Source organism: Phascolarctos cinereus, unplaced genomic scaffold, assembly GCF_003287225.1.
Source record: "Phascolarctos cinereus isolate Bilbo 61053 unplaced genomic scaffold, phaCin_HiC Scaffold_2;HRSCAF=192, whole genome shotgun sequence".
Classification (NCBI taxonomy): Eukaryota; Metazoa; Chordata; class Mammalia; order Diprotodontia; family Phascolarctidae; genus Phascolarctos; species Phascolarctos cinereus.
This window is the reverse complement of record NW_027555625.1, coordinates 22013278-22031724: the sequence shown is the minus strand read 5'-3', so window position 1 is coordinate 22031724 and position 18447 is coordinate 22013278. Positions and strand designations below refer to the sequence as shown.

Below are 18447 nucleotides of genomic sequence, written 5' to 3'. Positions count from 1 at the left end.
GCCAGAGTTGGAATGCAAAGCGAAGGAGGAGCATCTCTATTAAACTGAAAAGGTTAAACAGTTCCATCTAGACTGTTGCTGGGAACCCGCCCGCCATCCCCGCCGCGCAGCCAAGGCTGGGATTGATTCGCAGCGGCCGCTGCCGCGCCACCGCGCACCGCCGCCGCCTCCTCGCTCCTCCATCCCGGCCCGCACCCTGCTGTGCAGATGAAATTCAGTGTTGGGGAGGATTGAAATCCAATCTCCTCCATTCTCCAGCGAAGCCCCAGGATCAATCAGCTAATGACTTTCCGTTTCATCTACTCAGAGATTGCCCCCACCCCGTCCCTCCCCAGCTGAACTGGGTTCTGAGGCCAGAAGGGATGGCTGAAGGTGGGGCGGGGGAAGGAAGAGGCTCCGGGATTTGCTGACCGTCTTTTATCTTAGCGATGAGGAAGGAAGATTAGACTGAGGAGTTGTAATGGCTTAGCGATGCAGGAAGCTGGTCCTGGTTGGCAGCAACCTCCTCCCTGTGGCCAGATTAAGTAAGGCCAGGGCCTGTCTGCCAGCCTCCCGCCTGGCCTGCGGTCACTGAGGATGGAGCGCCAGTGGAGTCACGGGCTCTGGGTTCCGTTCCTCCCTCTGTCGCTAATTACCGTGGGACCTTCAGCAAATCATTTCCTCTTTCTGGGTTGCTGTTTCCTTATCTGTAAAATGTAGAGATTGGACTAGATGGTTTCAAAAGTCCCTTTCAGCTGTAAATCTAGGCTCTTTTGAAGGCTACAGGGACTGAGGAGAAGAGGCAGCACTGCCCCTAGGCAGCCATCCCACCGCCTTCTAGCTGGGAGGCTGGAGGCTTCCTGTCCTCAACTCCTAAGGAAAAGTGCTGGGAAATGCTGAAAAGGGAGCGGAGGGTGGCTATTGTGGAAGCCTTTTCTGAGCCGAAGAGAAGGAAGGTCAGGCTGGCTGGTGAACTTTGAGGTGTTAAGGGAGGCCTAGAACTACAGCCCAGGAAAAGGGGCTGGGGCAGGGGGAGCAGCAGCCTGGGCAGGATGCTCTCAGACTCTTATTTCAATTCAACCAGTTTTATTGAGCACTTACAGACCAGCCACCCAGGCCTCTCTCCTTCCATCCCGACTCCACTCATTTCTGCTCCTTACACTCTTATACCCAGCTACACAAAGGGATGGAAAGGAGGAGGAGGAGACTGCTCAGCAAGAGATTACCATCCTCCTCCTTCTCCTGAAGTGATAAAGGCAGTAGAGATAGGAGTACAGAGGCAGGGACACAAGGAAAAATCAACAAGAATTGGTTACTGACTAGTTGTGCAGGGTGAGTGAAAGGGGGGAAGGGAGGGAAGGGAGGGAGAGACAGAGACAGAGACAGAAGAAGAAGAAGAAGAAAAGAAGAAGAAGAAGAAGAAAGAGAGAGAGAGAAAAGAAGAGGAGGAAGAAGAGAGAAAGAAGAAAGAAGAGGAGAGAGGAGGAAGAGGAAACAAAGAGGAGAGGAGAAGGAGGGAGGGAGAGAGAGGGAGAGAGAAAAGAGACGAGGGAGGGGAAGGAGGGAGAGGGAGAGAGAGGAAGAAGAATCAGAAACAGAAGGGAAAAAGAGGAGGACAGAAGCAGAGGAGGGGGAGAGAGAGACAGAGAGATAGAGAATGGGAAGGCTGGGCAGAGAACATCTAACTTCCTTTGGAATCCTCTGTCCCAGTTTCTGCCCAGTTCCTTATTCTCAGTGACATCTCACATGTCAGTCATTCTGGAAAACCCTATTCCCAGACCCTAAGACCTGGGCTAAGGCCACAGGCCAGTAGCTGTCCCGCCTCACCTCTGTCTCCTGGCTTCCTTCAAGACCCAGCTCAGCCCCCACCTTCTGAAGGAGGCCTTTCCCCCTCCACCCTGCCCCTCACTTGTGCCTTCCCTCTGAGACTATGTTCTATCTGTACACCTCCTGGATGTACCTTGTTATTGGCATGTTGTGTCCCCCATAAGACCATGAGCTCCTTGAGAGCAGGAACTGTTTGGGCCTCTCTGTGTATCATGCTCAGTGCTCAGCACAGCGCCTGGCACACAATAAGCACTTAAAAAATGATTGTTGATTGACTGACTAACTGAAGTTAGACTAGGTGACATCTGAAGTTTCTTCCAAAGAGGAGATTCTGCAAGTCAGTGTAGTCAAAAGAGGGCTGGGTTTGGAATCAGAGGCCCTCAGTCCCTGGCTCTGCCCTTTGTTTATTACCAATGTTGAGAATCTCTCCCCACCCACTCAGAGACAGAGTTCCCAGGTAATAAAAATCACATCATCCTGATCAGACACCAATGGGGTAAGTTCTTCACCCCCAGCCTCCGCTGCCCAAACTATACATTGAAGGGGCTGAGTTAGACAGCCTTTGGGGTCCTCTCCAGTTGGAATTTGTTACCTGAAAACCCAATGATCCTTTCAGGGCTAAATCGATGCCATCCCATCATCTTTGCCTCACCTAGTGGGACAATGATGGCAATAGGGGGTGAGGAATGGGAACAGAAGTGGCCAGGAGCCTGGCAAGTCTTCTTGGAGAGAATTTACTACTCGGAGGGAGCACAAATGTGGACGGATTTTGAAAGAGTTAGTACCGGGGAAGATTATGGGTGACCTGCATTCCTCACCAGCCTCAGATGGGTAGAACCCAAAGACCATGGTGAAGGTGAGCTTGGGCTCCCCCTGCTGGCTGTTAGATAGTAAGGGAAGCCCTGGAGGGAGCATATGTGTGTAGGTGAGGGGGGATGGTGAAGGATGTCCCTTCTCATTTACAGAATCATGAGATTATTGCTGGAAGGAACATTAAAGCCTAGCTAGTCCAAACCTCTCATTTTACAATGAGGAAACTGAGTCCCCAGGACTTGCCCAACGTCATTAAATGGCAGGTGAAGATTTGAACCCAGGTCCTCTGACTTTAGGGTCCATTCACATCTGTGTTTCCTCCTGGTAGTAAATACTCTCCAAGAAGACTTGCCAAGCTCCTGGCTGCTTTAGCCCCATTAGTCACCCCCAACCCCCACCCCGGCTCTGACTGTCCCACTAAGTCAAGGTAACATGCCAGTGTTTTTCTGGCATACCTAGTTAATAGACCAATCATATTCACCTAGTACTACAAACCAGAATTTACAAGGCTCTTTGCTCAAAATGACCCTATGAGGTAAACGGAGTCAGTAAATCCCCATTTTAGAGATGAAGAAACTGAGACTTGGAGAGATTACGTGCCTTGCTCTAAATCATCTTTATTAGAGGAGGGATTAGAATCCAGGTTTCACACTGACTCATTCCTTGGGAGAGAGGGGTGAGGTGAAGAGCAGATCCCCATGGAGCACCTCTGGACTTCAGGTTTCTCATTTGTAAAAAGAGGGAGATGACCTCTAAGGTCTCTTCCAGCTCTAAATATATGATGCTATGATCAGAGCCCTCAGAGTTAGGGTCATCAACGCCTGTCCACAAACACTGGCAACTTTCTTTCTGGCTTGGTTCTCCCTAGCCACAGGTTGTAGTCTTGGGATTGGATGGAGAGATGGCCTAGGAACACTGGGAAGGCCTTTATAAGCCACCTGTTCTAACCTCTTTGTTTTTCAGATTAGGAAAAATTGACCCAAGTAGATTAAGTGCTGTGGCCTAAGTCACACAGGCAGTAAGAGGCAGATACTGCATTTGAGTCCAGGCTAACTCCGGAGAGAAGCACCCTGATTACTCCTCCTCACTTGCTAGGCCTTCTCTCCTAAGCTGTGGACCGGTTCATTTCTGACACAGAAAACCAGCTGTGGGTAAGGGAAGAGAGCCTGGGCAGGAGCAGGAGAGGAGATGCCACTTGGGGATCCCTCCAGCCACCCCCAAATGGACCTTTGAGAAGGGCCTGCTCAGCCTTTCCAGGAATTCCTCCCCCGGGTCTCTCTCATCCTGAATTCCAGCATCCCATTAAATACCCTCCTGAGTGACCTTGGACAAGTCCCTTAACTTTGGAGCCCCACTTTCATCTATAAAAGGAGGTCATGGGACAGGAAAGTCTCTTCTTTATTGTATTTCAATAAAACCTCTCCTTTAGATCCTGGCTCAGAGTTTGGGGGTGGGGCTTTGAGGACAACATCGGCCTTCTGGGTCAACCAAACAAGCAATTCCCCCAGCTGCTGCCTTCCAGACACGTACAGATGCAGCTTGGCCCCTTCCTGCACTGTCCCTTCTGACTGTGTGGCCATGGGCGGCCCCCACTCCATCTCACGCCCAGATGATGGGTTCTCACACCACATTCACAGGCTGTCAGCAAAGAGGCTCCGCACTGATCACAAACAATTATCAGGGCCAGAGAGCTGGGATTAGAAAAATCCACAGGGGCACCTTCACCTAGGCAGCAAAGGAAGGCGGGGGGGGGGGGGGAGAAAGAGAGAGGTGGGGCAGAAAGGGCTGGTAGGGAAGGGAGAGGACAGGCCTTGTGATCAATTATATTAACAGGTGGTATTTTCATAGAAAAGTGGGCCCTTGATCCCTCTCCTTCTCGTCCCTCTAGAAACTGGGGATGAGAGAGGAAGGAAGCGATTTCTGTCTCAAATAGAATCTTCATAGATTTAGAGCCCAAAGGAATGGCCTTGGAGGTCATTTTCTCCATCTCTTTATGTCTGTTCTCACAGATGAGGAAACTGAGGCCCAGATACTGAGATCACACTGGTGGCCTTCCACATTAAGCGAAAGAACTGGTATTTGAATCAGTCATGTGCCCCCATGGACTTGCGGTGATGATCCCATGGGTTCATGTACGTAAAGCCCTTTCTAAACTTGAATGAAAATGTCGGGGAGCCTATAGTGGGCTATACCATGCCATGGCCTTCATGAAGGATCAATTGAGAGTCCCTGGAGGGGAGGAAGACAAGAAGAAAAGGCATTTCTCTTGGCAAGGAGACCTGGATTCCAGTTTTGGCTCTGTTACTGACTAGCAGGGTGGCCATGAACACTCCTCTGCCTCTCCGTTTTCTTACTAGTAAAATCGTGTCTCTCAAGGGGCCACCTACCGAGTGGAGGCCCTCACCAAGATGAGGGACAACAGCCTTCTAACTCCCTGACTCCAGTCTCTTCCCCCTCTTAAATCCATCCTCAACAGAGCAAATAATTAGTCTTTCTAAAACACAGATCAGACCACTCGCTTCACTACTCAAAAATTTTCAGTGGCTCCCAATTGCCTGCAGGTTGAAATACAAACCTCTCTGCTAAGCATTTAAAGGACTTGGAGTCAGCAGGAAGACCTGAGTTTGAATCCTGCCTCAGACACTTACTGTGTGACCCTGGGCAAGTCACTTTACCTCCATCTGTCTGGGGACAATAATAGTACCTGCCTCCCAGAGCTGTTGGGAGAATCAAAAGAGATATTTGTAAAGCGTTTAGTAAACCTTAAAGCACAGTGTGAATGCTAGCTGTTAATTGTTGTTGTTATTATAGGTGAAGGAGAGAGGGGCACTCATCCCTCCCAACCCTCCCTCACTGTGCTGTGCTCTGCTCCAGCAGCCTCTGCTTCATTTGAAGGCTAGGTCCCCAGCTGAAGAGGCTGGGGTAGGGCTAAGCCCCGGGCTCCCTGGGGTCAGGGGCTTCCCAGCGTGTTAGGGCATGCAGGAGCCAGGAGGCAGCTCCCCCCCAACCACCACCGCTGGGGCTGGTTGGGGCTCGCGGGGCTACAGCATTTGGTGGAGCCCATTAAAATGAAAAAGCTGAGCCGGCTGCTGCCTCTCCTTGCCAGCTCGGCGGGCCTTGTTTAAGGAAACCAGCTGGCATAAATGGCGACCGACCCATCATGAACAGAGCTAGCGATCAGAAAATCAGCCCTAATAATTGGATTCTGGAGGATTTCGAGAAAGAGAACAATTATGGCTGCGGGCTGCCCCAGTGGGGTGCTTTCACAACCGCCCAAATAAACCACAAAATAAAAGTTAACTAAACACGGTCCGCTTTGGCAAGGCCTCGCCATGACAGAGAAGGAGGGCAGAACAAACAGGCAGTTGAGCCTGCCCAGGAATTCCTGGCCTCAGAAGCCCACCTCCCCTCAGCTCACTGGGCTGGACCTACAGGGGTCGCCTGCCATGTCAACATCCGGCCCTGGCCTGCAGGAGAGACCAAGGCAGCAGGGTCTGGGGGATGGAAAAAAGTCTAGCCTTGGCCTCTTGTTCCGTCCAGGAGGGGTCTCCATGGGGACTTGGTGTGTGCCTTGCATAAGAGACAGGCAGGAGCTGGAGGACCCAAGAGGAGGGAGCTGGGGGTGACAGACACAGAGAGAGACAGAGAGACAGAGGCAGACACAGAGAGAGACAGACAGACAGACATCATAGCAGTGGGCAGATGGGCCATGCTCAGGAAAAGGTGTCTGGGGGAGGAGGGGGGTGGAAGGAAGGCTGTGGATTTCTCAGGAAGGACCTGACTGTATTAAAATAATTTCAAGCCAGTGCCTAGAACCAGCATGTGCCTATAAAAGCCAGACAACTATCACAATGTAGCCTGGGCCAGATATGTCGTCACACACCAAGGCTGGTCGGCCCTTAGTTGGTACAAGGGAGATCACTCTACCATCCCTGTCTACCATCCCCAAGCTGGGAATGGAGGGACTGGAGCAGGGTGTGCCCCGTATGGCCATCCTGTGGCTAAATGGACAAGTCACAGCTTGTGTGTGGCAGCCCCCTACTCTCCAGCCTCAGTTGACCTCCCTGCTGTGTGACTGGGAGAGTCACCCACCCCCTCCCGGCCTCATCTGTAAAGTGAAAAGGTAAAAGGGGGGCGGAGCCAAGATGGCCAATAAAATGGAAATACTTCAGATCTCTGTTCAATGTAATGACCAAGCGGAATTCCAAAGGACCAATGTTGGATGGTCTCAGGATACAGAACAAGACTTTTGTTGCTCTTGTTTAGTCATTTCCGGTAGCGTCTGGGCTTTCTTGGCAAAGATACTGGAATGGTTGGCCATTTCCTTCTCTAGCTCGTTTTACAGATGAGGAAACTGAGGCAAACAGAGTGCCCAGGATCACACAGCTAGGAAGTGTCTGAGGCTGGATTTGAATTCATGAAGATGAGTCTTCCTGATTCCAAGCTCAGGGCTCTAGCCACAGTACCACCTAGCTGCCCCAATCATGAAAACATGATGTCTGATGAAACTGTCCCTCCCCTGGTTCAGGGAGTAGAAGCTGATTGGATTGATCCATGTTTCTCCCAACATGACTCAGGGAATAAACCAAGGAGTCCCTTCTCTCCCCTTCCCCTGGTCTCTCTCTGCTCCCCTCCTCCCCTCATCTTATCTCCACCGGCTATTTAGCAGTCATGGCCTAAATCAAAGGCCCCAGCCCTTGGTGGAAGAGGCCATCTACCCTGATTCATGAGGACCACACTAGGGCAAGGAGGGACAAATACCATAGAATAAATGGGAGTCAAAGAAGGAGCCCAGCACCAGAAATGATCATCGAGGTGGGTAGCAGCAGCTCAAGAGGTGCAGGGAGACACAGCAAAACATACTCCGTGAAACAGCGGTTGCCACCAACTCCAGAAGCTTTCTGTGCCAAGGGTTTGCGCCCCTAACACCTCGTCTTTCTCTAGGCTTTGCTGCAGCTATTGACTGTACTGCCCAGTGTCCGGTGCTGCCTTATGGCGCCACAAGCTGGGGTCTTGTACTATTAGTGAATCTGCATGCATCTACAGCTTGCCTCGCCAACAATGTCAATCAACACAGCATTTATGAAGCACCTGCCATATGCCAGGCATTGTGATCTATGCTGGGGATAAAAAAGAAAGCAGAAAACAATATGTATGTATAATTCCTGCCCTCAGAGAGCTTATATTCTAATGGGGGAGATAACATATGTGCATAAGTGATAGAACAGAATAAACAGCCATCTGTGGGCATGCAAGGCAGGAATCCACTCCTTTGGACAGTCTGTACCTCTGACATATAATAGGCACCATTGATTATTGTTGTATAAGATGCACAACTGATATGTTTTCTCCCCTCCCTCCCACTAGAATGTATGCTCCCAGAGGGTAGGGATTGCCTTGTTTGCTTATATTTGTATCCCCAGCACTTAACACAGAGCCTAGCATAGAGTAAGGGCTTAATAAATGTTATCTTCTAATAAATGCTTTATTTAATAAATGCTCTATCTATTTATCTAGGTCTGATACTCTCAGGGCAGGCTGGGCCTCTCCCAGTTCCCCTACAGAAGCCCCAACCAAAAGGTTGGGTATACAGTAGGTACTAAAAGTGTACCTGTTGCATTGAATGGGGAAATCAGATCGAGTGAGGAAAGCTTCTTCTTAAAATATAGCAAGCTGTGGGATTTAAGAAAATAATTTAATGGAATCTCCTTCCTTTCTTCCTTCTCTCTATCTATCCATCCATATCTCCATCCTTCCTTCCTTCTCAATAATTTATTCTTGGTAGTTGCCATTGGCCAAGAGTCCGATAACCAAGGCTTCAAGCCTGGCTTTCTGGCCGTGTAATTCCATTTAGGAAGCCTGAACACTGCAGGGTCCAGATTCCTGGGGCAGCTGGGGTGGTGGGGAAGAGGCCGGAGGGTTGTCCCTAGGAGCAGGAAAAAGGCCTAGCCTTCCCCAGGCCCCGGTGCTTCCCCCTCTCCTCTGCCTGCCTAGGCCTCTCCATCCCAGGCTGCCTGTCTGGGAGGGGCTCCTTTTAATTAATACCAGAACTGGGCCAACCACTGGGGCCAGTGACACTTGTTTTCAGGTCATCTCCTCCTAATAGGCTCACCCTGGGAGGGGTTTACAGCTAATTGACAGCAGAGATCAGTTAATGAGGCCCACAGGCCTGGGGTGCCAGGGAACAAGGACAACCAACTAAAACAGAACTCTTTCATCCAGTGGTTTTGTGATTTACACAAAAAGAGAAAAGCAAGCTGGAGATAATCCGTGTCAGAAACTCTGCTCCCATCTGTCAAGGCCGGACCCTAGCCGTGAGCAGGAGGAGGCACTGAGGAAGGGTTACTCTTATCAAGTGAAGATCACAGAATCTGAGAATCAAGGAGGGCCCACCGAGTGCTCCCCAGGAGGTCCAGCCTTGGGTCTTGGGGCCCTAGAGGAGGAGGAGAAAAGGATGGAGAGGAAGAGATGAAAGAGTAGGAAGGAGGGAGAAGACATAGAGGAAGGGAGGAAGAAGAGGAGAAAAGGAGAGAAGAGGTGGGAAGAAGAAGAAGGGAAGGGTAGGGAAGGAGGGGAAAGAGATAGAGGAAAGGGGGAAGGGAGGGGGAAAGGGGAAAGAGTCAGGAGGAAGGGAGGAAAGAAGGAAGAGGAGAAGGAGGAGGTGAGAGAGGAGGAGATATGAGGAGATACAGAAACCACAGAAGGGAAGGAGGAAACAAGAAGTTAGAGATGGAAGAGAAATGTAAAGGGAAAGGAAGACAGGGAAGAGAAGAAGGAGGTGTGGCAGTAAGAGACACTCTCAAGAAGATTATTATAGTGTTATCTGGGACTGGGAGAGAAATTTCCAAGACAGGAAAGAATCAGTGGTTGTCTTCAGGACCCTGGTTGCCCAGCTTGGTGTGACCTACTGGCACCTCCCAGGACTCCAAGTTGGGACAAATCCGTCATCACTATTCCTAGTCTATTGTCACATTCTGTCTTCCTAAGTTATCCTAGACCTGCTTGTGGACACACCCTGAGACAGGGTTGAGGAAAAGGAGCCCAGAACAAGTACTGGTAAAGTAGATTGGCTGAGGGCAGGGACTAGTGTCCTTGGCTGGGGGTTTTTCATAGCATTAGAGTCCTCTCAGAGTTGGAAGGGATCTCAGAGCCCATCTAGGCCAATTCTTTTATCTTAAGATGAGGGTGACTGTCATCAAAGGGGGAGGAATCAGAAAGTGAGCAAAAGGGAATACAGTATAAGGAAAAGCCTGACATTACCAAAGATCTCAGGAAGAAGAAAACTCAGATAAAGACCTTGAGTATAAACAGATACACCAACGGGGAAGAAAGACATTAATAACAGAAAGGAATATGGCCTCTAGGTCAGCTCAGTGAATCCAGGCATCTATGAATAAAGGTAAAAGGAAAGTGAATCCACATGAGATGAGACCGATAGGTGGCGCCATAGTGCACAGAGCGCCAGGTCTACTGGGATCCAATCCAACCTCAGACACATAGCCACATGACCCTGGGCAAGTCACTTAACTTCTGTTTGCCTCCGTTCTCTCAACTGTAAAATTGGAATATTTATAGCACCTACCTCCAGGGTTGTTGTGAGGATCAAATGAGATAATTGTAAAGTGCTTAGCAAGTGCCTGGCACATAGTAGGCATTATACAAATGTAGGCTATTATTATTATTATAATGATGATGAACCATGGCAGCCTGTGTGTGTGTGTGTGTGTGTGTGTGTGTGTGTGTGTGTGTGTGTGATGGAACCCAGCAGGATGTTCCCAAATGGTTTAAAAGAGAAATAAGAATTGTGAAGCAGAATCTATGGCCTGCACTGCAGATATAATTGGCAGAATAGAAAAATTTTAATCCATCATGGCAAGAATCACAAAAAAAAAATGGTGGGGGGAGGGGGGACAACTAATTGGGAATGTAAATGCAAATACACAGAAGTGAAGGCTAATCTAGAAGGAGAGAAGCAAAAAAGCATGATGTTCCAAGAAAACATGATCTCCAGACAAGCCGAAATTACTGATCTTGAGAATAGGCTGTAGAGAGACAAATAAGAATCATAGGTCTCCCAGAGAACACAAAAGCTTAAGAAAAAAATCTGATAAAGTAACTGATCACCAGAATGCAAGAAACAATATAACTGTACAGAACTTTGGAGCACGTTAGTAAAGCCTCTGAGCAAATCTGTTAAGCTCTAAGCCTCAGTGCTTTCAGAGCCACTGGGAAAAAGTACTGTAAAACTTTTTTGGACGTGGCCAAACACGGGAATCTCTTTTGCTTGACTATGTATATTGTTACAAGGATTTTGGTTTCTTCCAGAGGAAGGGAGGGAAAAATACCTGATAATTTTTTTCAAAAAGAAGGTACAGTGAGTATTTCCAAAGGGCCAGATAAATATGAGTTGCTCCTGCTGCTGTTACTAATATCTCATTCTTCTCTCTTTTGATGGGGTTCAGATAAAAATGGTCCTACGACAAGTTGTTATCCGGCTAATTTTCTTTTATTAGTATTATTTACATTGATAAATATTATGGATGACAATTATTGGTATTATTCATAATATAAATGATATGTAGTAGTCATCATTGCTGGTGCATAGAATACCCTGATGGAGGCAGGCATAGCCTTTGTTCAGCTGGACAGAGGATGAGAACTATGTGGTCTGGAAGGCAGGACACCTGAGCTCCTCGCCTGGCTTGGCCACCCACTCACCTGGCCAAGGGCCCAGACCACTGAGCTAATCATTTCCACCACTCCAGATGATGTCATAGCCTTCCCTCCCAACTCAACACTGACTCTTCAGGAAGGAAAGAACCAAGAAAGTGGCAAGGTCAGGGTTTTTTTTTTTTTTTTGTATATTAACCATTCTAGGCTAGCTCCTTCTTTGCCCTGGTAAGGATGGGTCACCCTAGAGGCCAAAGACAGATCTGATTCTCCCTCCATTTTTAGCAGTCAGTCCTGCCTTATTCACTAAACTACATCTGGGACTTTTCAGTCAATAGTCAAGAAAGATGTTTGAAACACCCACTGTGTGCTGCTGGGTACTAGGAATACAAATGCCTTCATGCAAAGATGCCCTCCCCTCCCCATGGTAAGAGAGGTACTTCTCCTCTGCACCAACATCCTCCATCAGGTACACCGTATGATCTACTTTCTTTTGTGTAGTCCCTGCCCCCCCATCCCCCCCCAACCACCAGAGTGCCCTCTTCTGTATTAAAGTAGGAAAACCTCGCCTGAAAGCAGATGAAAGCCCTTCTCCCCAGTGCCCCTTCGGAAATCGGCTCAGGGCACTCCTAGAGAAGGATGGGAGGCATATGTGTTCAAGAAGATCGAGATTAGGGAGACAGAGAAAGCAATTTCAATACAACCAATAAAATGTAAACAAGTGTTACCCACTGCGATTGAGACAGCGCTTATGACGGCTCCCAAGTATCCCTGGATGAACTTGGATGCAGGCAAAGGCTGAAAAACAGAGAGAGAATTTTCAGCTTGGTACCTGGAACCCTGGAGAGCAGATTTGACATTATCACCAAGATAATCACAATTTTACATTTACAAAGCACTTGTCATACATGACTTCATTTGAGTATGACAATAATCCTGTGAGGTAGACACCACAGAAGGACTATATTATGCCCATTTCTCAGAAGAGAAAATGGAGGCTTAGAGAGGGTGATTTGCCCTGGGTTACTGGGCTTGCAAGCATTAGAGGTGGCATGGGGGCCCAAGTCTGTCTTGACTCTGAGCCAAGACACAAAGTATAGCACAGGAGAATGGGAAAAAGCTAGCAGAAATCAAAAGCTAGAGATGTAACTGTGGGGGACACAAAGATATAATAGAGTGGAGAGAGTGCTAGATTTGGAGTCCAAGGTCCTGGGTTCAAACCCCCCTTCAGTGGGGGGTATCCACTAAGCTCTTCTTACTCTTGTCAGTGAGAGAGATAACATTTGCTGTTAATATTAATAATAAGAGCTGACATTTATCATAGTGTCATAAATTTAGAATTAGAAGGAACTTCAAAAGTCAGCTGGTCTAATCCCTTTAATTTACAGAAGAGGAAACTGGGGCATAGAGATGTGACTTGACCAAGGTCACACCACTAGGAAGTGAAAGAACTGGGGTTAAAATCCAGTTGTACTGAGCTGAAATCCAGCACTCTTTCTAGGCAGGAGGTAGCAGAGCCTAGATATGACCCCAAATCTAATGGTCTTTTTACTGTTCCTCACAAAGAGCACCATACTTCCAGACTCTTGGGGTCCTAAGACCACCACACTCTTCTGACAATGAGGATAATATATGACAAATCCATTCCCATTAAGGAGTTAGGGACTTAATATGTTCCCCTCTCCTAGGAAGACGTGGGATAAAGGGAGCAAAGGTCCATCCACAGGAATAAATCACTAATGGTGGAATCTTAGGCATCAGTCTGTGGAAAGAGAGGGATGACTTTCACAGCACAGTAGGAAAGAAACAAGTATTCTCCAGCCTTGGCACAAGGCTGGTCTTGCCCAGGAGCCAAGGTTGGCCAGTCCCAGTCCATGCTGTCCCCACAGCCGCGGCAGGAGTGGGGCTGAGCGTGCTCACCTTGGTCGCATTGCGGTTTGCATAGTTGACGCAGGCATTGTGACTCTGGTTCAGCCACTGCAAAGAGACAGATGAGAGTCAGCAGGGAACGTTTCTGGGAAGCACCCAAGCAGCACTTTTTCTGGAAATGAAACAACTGGGAAAAAAAGTGGGGGACCAAATTCCCTACACATGTAATGGAATCAACATCCAATGCAAGGAATTAAAAGAGTAGCAGGCTCTGTAGCAACCAAACGCAGAAGAAGGAAGAAAGCAAACAAGCATTTATGATGCACCTACTGCGTGCCAGGCACTGTGCTAGGGAGCCCTTTACAATTATTATCTCACAAGAGCCTTGGGAGGTAGGTGCTATTATCTAGGATTTACAGATGAGGAAACTGAGGCAGGCAGAGGCTAAGTGACTTGTTCAGGGTCACACAGCTAGTAAGTGTCAGAGGCTAGAGTTGAACTCAGGTCTTTCTGACTCCAGGCCTAGTGTTCTATCTATTATACCATCTAGCTGAGCAAAGGTCACACAGCTACTAAGTGTCTAAAGCTGGATTTGAACCCTGATCTTCCTGACTCCAGACACCTACCTGAAACCCCTTCTGCCAAGGCAGATCAACTACTTTGTGATTTATATTCTTAGAAAATTGCCTGAAGGGAATAAGAGATTAACTAACTTCTCAAATGGCCCAGCAAATACCCAGAGGCAGGACCTGAGGCCAGGTGCTCAGGCCTCTTAAGACCAGTATTCCACCAGGCCTGTGAAATGACATGCCCAAAGTCACACAGGCAGTAAGTGGCAGACCCGGAATTTGAACCCAGAACTCCTCTTGTCCTCGTTCTTCTGGTTCTGCTTTCTCTACTTGCATGAGTTCATGCAAGCCTTCTCACTGTGCTCAGAATTCTTTGGATTTGCTGCTTCCTACAATGCCAAAAAAAATGTCACATTCTCATCCACTACCACCGGCTGAGCTGGTCCCCAATCAATGGGGTCACCTTGTTTCCAGGTATTTTGCTGCCACAAAAAAGTGCTGTTTTGAATATTTTGGCCTATGTAGGGCCTTGCTTACTTTCTTGGTACAACAGTACCAAGGGGTGCTCAATAAATGTTGAACTGAACTCCTTTCTCAGGGCTGAGGGACACAGAATCATGTGGGAGTGGTCACAGGCCCTGAATGTCTTAAGAACAGCTCAGCTTGTGGAAGGAGGAGGTTAAGTGGAAACCCCTTACACTCAATTTCTTTAGGGGAGTGTCTCTCTCTCTCTCTCTCTCTCTCTCTCACACACACACACACACACACACACACACACACACACACACACACACACACACACACACACACACACACACACACACACACACACACACACACACACACACACACACACACACACACACACACACACACACACACAGAGTTTAATTCTCAATTAGCTGCAAGAGAGCTAAAGCCTGCACTACCCAAAAGAAAGACTTTTTAAAAACTGATTGCACCTGGTTTTCGAATGCATTTGTAATGTGATTGGCCAAGAGAGGCAGCCCAGGTGGTGCTGAGGGGATGGGGGGAGACGGCCTTACCTTCCTCAGTAGTCGCAGCCTGGGCTGCAAGTCAAATGAGTCTGCCCTCCCTAAACCTGTGCTGACTCTAAGGATGAGGAACAGACTGCATGGAATGAGGGATCTGTTGCCCCAAACGCCATTCTTCCTCTAAGTGGGAGCTTGGGGGCTAGAAGAGCCTCAGGAGGGGATTCAGTGCAAAACCCCGATTTCAGGTAGCACTGCATGGATGGGTCAGGATAACACTTGATGGTTCTCAACACTTAATGGACACCCCTCAGGGTCCAAACCTCCCTGCTCCTTACCTATGACCCTGTGTGCCTGTGTATGTGTGGATGTGGGTGGTGAAGTAAATAGAGCACTGGGGCTGGAGTCAGGAAAACTCATCTTCCTGAGTTCCAAACTGGTTTTAGACACTTACTAGCTGTGTGACCCTGGGTTAGTCACTTAACCTCTGAGTGCATTAGACAATCTTCTAAGACTCAATTACAGAGAAGGTGGTGACCTGCATTGGCAATGGAGCTTCCTCCCTATACTAATGAAATTACAAGTCCAGTCCTTATTCTTTAACTAAGTACACGCTATCTCTTCTAGCACTTAGGCAACACCCATTTATTAAGCACTTACTTACCCTGTGATAAGCACAGGGAAAGGCAAGGACAGCCCCCTGCCATAAAGGAGTTTCCATTCTAGTGGAAGAGACACAGGTAAACTCTATCTACACAGGGGGATATCTCATCAGAGGAAAGCACCTACAGAGGAGAGGAACCAGGAAAGGCCTCCTCCTAAGGTGGGCTTGGAGGTGAGACCTAAAGGAAGCCAGGAAGCAAAGGTGAGAAGTGAGAGGATTCCTGGGAGGGAGGGCAGCTGGGGCAAACAGAGGGCAGGATGACTTCAGTCTTTGGGTCCCCAACAATGTCTGGTACAGAGCAGGTATTTAATCAAGGCTTGTCAATTGATTTTTCTCTTTAATGGGGCTACAAAGAGAGGCTGTCAAACAGAATAAGGAGGGCTTCCCACGCAGGAAGTGCTTACATAGGTATTTACTGTTGAATGTTTGGGACCCACCTCCTGGAGGATTCTGGGAGAGAGTTACCTGCCAGAAGATGGTGGAGGCCAGGGTCTGGTTGGGCAGGAGGAGGCCAACAACCTGGAAGAGAGAGGAGAGAATAAAGACACTACTGCTTCTGGTCTTTGGGGCCCGGGGGCTCTGGCTTTTAGAGAAAGGGTTGGGGAGGCCTCTGAGACCCCTCCTCAAATGCCTTCCTATGGGAGAGACTGGGTATTGAAATACAAAGAACTCCACTCTGTGAGTCATGAAAGTGCAGGAAATAACATTCCCTCTATCTCTGATGACTTCTTGTGAGGAGTAAATGGGGTAAGTGATGAGAATATTACATAGAAAGTATGGCCAAAAGGCAAAGTGCAGGGGGAGGGGCATAACTGTATTATTTACAATAATTTCTTTATAATAATTGTTCCAAGGTTTAGCTGCTTTAACCAGGATATCGTTGGTTTTGAAATGATACAATGAAAGATGTCGTTGAGATGATATAATGAAAGATGTCAATCATTTCAGTCATTTCAGTCTGATTCCTCATGGGGTTTTCTTGGCAAAGATACTAGAGTAGTTCCTTCTCCAGCTCATTTTACAGGTGAGGAAACTGAGGCAAACAAGGTTAGGTGACTTACTCAGGGTCACACAACTATCCATTGTGCCACCTAGCTGCCCTGTGATGAAAGATAGCTAGTACAAATATGATCTGAAGGCCAAGCACACGCTTAATGAGAAGCTGCTCGTGGTGCAGTAGATAGAGCACTGGGTCTGGAGACAGAAAACCTGAGTTCAAATTCAGCCTCATACACTCACCAGCTATGTGATCCTGGACAAGTCACTTTCACTCTGTTTGTCCCAGTTTCCTCAATTGTAAAATGGGGATAACAACAGCACCCATGTTGAGATCAAATGAAACAGTATTGGTAAACAAACAAAAAAAATAGCTTAGCACAGTGCTTGGCACATAGGAAGCATGAAATAAATTCTAATTCCCTTAGTGTCAAGGTTGGCCCGACAATCTTGACATTAGCCACTAGAGCCTGGCTAATGTATACATTGATGAAGAAGAATGTAACTAATTGGTTTGTCAATTAACCTTACAAATATATTTGAAGAACTGATAATTACCAGTCCTGAATGGTGCTTCTACTGGTAATAATCCTGAAAATTTATATTTGTCCTAATGAGATAGGCCATTAACGCAGCCTTTGGTGGAGGTCAAGATTAACTGGCTGATCTTGACATCAGCCAGAGTTTGGAATTGTAACAGATGCTTCCATACATATGACAACTTCACCTTTCGCCTGTGTTTGGGTGCCATGTACCATATACAAAATACAATCGCATATGGGGAAAACTTGTACAGCCTCAGCCACATATTGACTTATTTATTATTCTGATACATAAAGTTGCTCTCTTGGCAAGAATTTTCCACAAGGAACAAGTGTAAACCTCCAATACTGTATAGTGCATCAAACTGTACACATTGTCAGCCACATTAGTGAACCATGTTTTAAACATTAAAAAAAATACTTTAAATGGTTCAGACACACACACGTACTTCTTGGCCCACACCGATTTAAATATTATAAGCTTAAAGCCAACTTACAACTGCTATTAGAAACTACCCTGTAGTATTCAACTCCCCAAATGAAAATGAGGCTGGAAAAATGTTCTGCTTCTGGGACTTTCTGTCTGGGAGACCCTGGGCAAGCCACGTAACCTCTAAGTGCCCTAAGCAACTAGGTCTTTAAAATGACAAGTTGCAAAGATGGAGTGGATCTACCTCAGTTGAGGGCATTTCCTCGTGGGGGAGAGCTCTCTGGGCCACTGACGTCACAAGTCCAGTCCTACATCCTATCCTAGCCCTAAAATTATGAGATCCAAGGTCAATTTTGAGCTCTGGTCCTACAAGTGCCATTACACAGCTAATTTCAAGTCAGTCAGTCAGTCAACAAGCCTTTATTAAGGGCTTACTACGTGCTAGGCACTGTAGTCCCTGTCCTCAAAGAACTGCCTTTCTAACAGAGAGACAACATACAAATGCTTATATACACACAAGAGCCACAAGTGTAAATGGAAAGTAATCACTCCTATGGGAGCAAGAAAGTCAGCCTCTTAATCTCTCTAGGCTACAAATTCCTTTCTCTATAAAACTGTGGAGTTAGATGGAGAAGTCATTAAGGCCCTTTCCTTGTTTTGAATTCCTTCCTCTTGAATATAATGTGACATACATAAAGTTATTGATTATTTTGTGGCTTATTCTTTAGAGACCCAGGACCTTCTTCTTTATCTCCCAGTCTGAACCAAGAGGGAAAATGGAGAGGGAAGGAGAGAATACAGAGAGAGTGAAAGGGAGAGAGAAGGAGGGAGGAGGGAGAGGGGAGGGAGAGAAAGAGGGAGAAAGGAGAGAAAGAGAAAGAGAAGAAGGAAGGGAGGGGGAGGAGGAGAGAGAATTTGTGCCTCTGGTTATATTCCAAAGCTAAATTAAATATAAATGTGGTTTTTCATTAACTGTTGTTAGGTATTATCTGTATCTCTGATTGCCTTTACATGGTGGGGGTAAGGAGGAATGGGTAAGGAAAGGGAGACTTGCTTACAAACACCACAAACCAGTGTTTTCCATACACAGGTTCTT

General features: G+C 47.4%; 1 protein-coding gene across 2 annotated transcripts in view; it reads right to left on the bottom strand.

Moving 5' to 3' along the window:
* Positions 1-18447, bottom strand: part of SFXN5 (sideroflexin 5) — a 198000-nt gene that overhangs the window by 85857 nt on the left and 93696 nt on the right. For both annotated transcript variants that reach the window (XM_078149254.1, XM_021001098.2), the window contains exons 7-9: positions 15849-15902; positions 13210-13266; positions 12022-12087 (exon numbers count right to left, since the gene is read on the bottom strand). In XM_078149254.1, the coding sequence (XP_078005380.1) occupies positions 12022-12087; positions 13210-13266; positions 15849-15902 (177 nt within the window). The remainder of the gene's footprint in view (positions 1-12021; positions 12088-13209; positions 13267-15848; positions 15903-18447) is intronic.